The sequence below is a fragment of the Protobothrops mucrosquamatus genome, unplaced genomic scaffold, assembly GCF_001527695.2.
Source record: "Protobothrops mucrosquamatus isolate PMUCROS unplaced genomic scaffold, P.Mucros_1.0 scaffold8439, whole genome shotgun sequence".
Classification (NCBI taxonomy): domain Eukaryota; kingdom Metazoa; phylum Chordata; class Lepidosauria; order Squamata; family Viperidae; genus Protobothrops; species Protobothrops mucrosquamatus.
Genome location: NW_015394234.1, coordinates 10777 through 12414, shown reverse-complemented (window position 1 = coordinate 12414; position 1638 = coordinate 10777). Strand labels below are relative to the sequence as shown.

Here is a 1638-nt window from a genome sequence, read left to right as displayed (position 1 = left end):
CAATTATTACTTTTTGATTCTGAAAGGCTTCTTCTATGAATTGGTATCTGCAGAAAAAGAAAAAGAAAGGAAAAAGAAATATGCAGCATGTTTACATTAGGTGTATTTTATATATAATCTTTTAAAAACACATAGACTAAAACTGAATAGAGAGGGGGGAAAAGAGAATCAAAAGATATAAATATAACCCGATGAGATCAATAAATCATATCAAATTATACATTAATTCTAAAGCAAACCAGATTTAAAAAAAATCAGGCTAGCCTATCTCTTGCAACTCATACTTCTCTAACAGACTCTTATTAACTCTTTATCCAACTTTGCCTTTTTTCTTTTCTTTTCAGATATATTAATTTTAATACCTGTGTTCTTTGTGCTCTAGCAACTGACAATCCCGACATGTCAATTTGTCACAAGTTTCGCAATAGAGTTTCAATTGCTCCTTTTTGTGGTAAGGGCAGAACACAGGTCTTTGACTAGTTACACCAACAGCTTCTGTTAAAAAAGAAAAAGAGGAAATAATCTGATGAATAGGAATTAACTGTTATAGACCTAGAGTAAAACTGAAAGTTAACTCAACTAATACAATTTTGTCCCTTTTAAAGATGTTGAAACCATAGGAACCTATTGGGGGGAGTGACCATGCAATATTGGAATTCAACATTATGCAAGCACAAGCAATAGAACACATCCAAACTAGAGTCTTGGATTTTAAGAGAGCTAATTTCAACAAACTTAGAGAGAGCTTCGGAAGCTCTCTCTAAGTTTACAAGCTAAGGGGACACTTGAGGCAGCGAAATCAGTGCCACAAAGCGTCTGCTGAGCTTGCAAACACTTTGGGCGCCAAAACTAGAAGCTTCTCAGTGCTGTAATCTCGCATGACTTCAGCCGTGAGATTACAGCACTGAGAAGCTTCCAGTCTCCATGCATCGCTCCTGGCCTCCGTTTTTGTCAGCAGAGGCCTTCGGGAAAAGCCTTTGCTGCCAAGAAAAGTGCTCTGGATTGACGCACGCATCACTCCAGGCTTCCGTTTTCATCGGCAAAGGCTTTTCCCGAAGACCTCTGCTGACGAAAACGGAGGCCGGGAGCAACATGCGCGTCAATCTGAAGCTCTGTTCAAATATGGCAAAAGGCTTTGCAAGTGGAGGGAACTAATGTTTCAGGCCTTCTCTCCACTTGCAAAGTTTTTTACCGCAGATCTCGTCCAGGCCTCCGTTTGCAGAGAACAGAGGCCTAAAATACCATGAGATCACACCAGATCAGTAGTGATCACACTACTAATCTCACATGATCTTGTAGTACTTTAGGCCTCCATTCTCTGTGAATGAACCGAAGGCCTGAAGCAGTGAAACAGGCCAAGAACAAAGGCTCTCTAGATTTTTGCAAGGTGAATATCCACAGGCCTAGTGCTTATGGAGACCTGGCGGCAAGGGGGGGAGGGAATAATAATAATAATAATAGTAAAGTTGGAAGGGACCTTGAAGGTCATCTAGTCCAACCCCCTGCTCAGGCAGGAAACCCTATACCATTTCGGACAAATGGCTGTCCAGTCTCTTCTTAAAAACTTCCAGTGTTGGAGCATTCACCGCTTCTGGAGGCAGGTTGTTCCACTGGTTAATTGTTCTCACTGTCAGGAAG

General features: G+C 41.0%; 1 protein-coding gene across 1 annotated transcript in view; it reads right to left on the bottom strand.

The window, feature by feature from the left end:
• Positions 1 to 10: 10 nt before the first annotated feature.
• LOC107300788 (transcription intermediary factor 1-alpha-like) overlaps positions 11 to 1638 on the bottom strand; it is a gene marked incomplete at its 3' end in the record, with an annotated part of 11784 nt that continues 10156 nt past the window's right edge. The window contains exons 3-4 of the mRNA XM_015830078.1: positions 363 to 495; positions 11 to 47 (exon numbers count right to left, since the gene is read on the bottom strand). Coding sequence (XP_015685564.1) covers positions 11 to 47; positions 363 to 495 — 170 coding nt within the window. The remainder of the gene's footprint in view (positions 48 to 362; positions 496 to 1638) is intronic.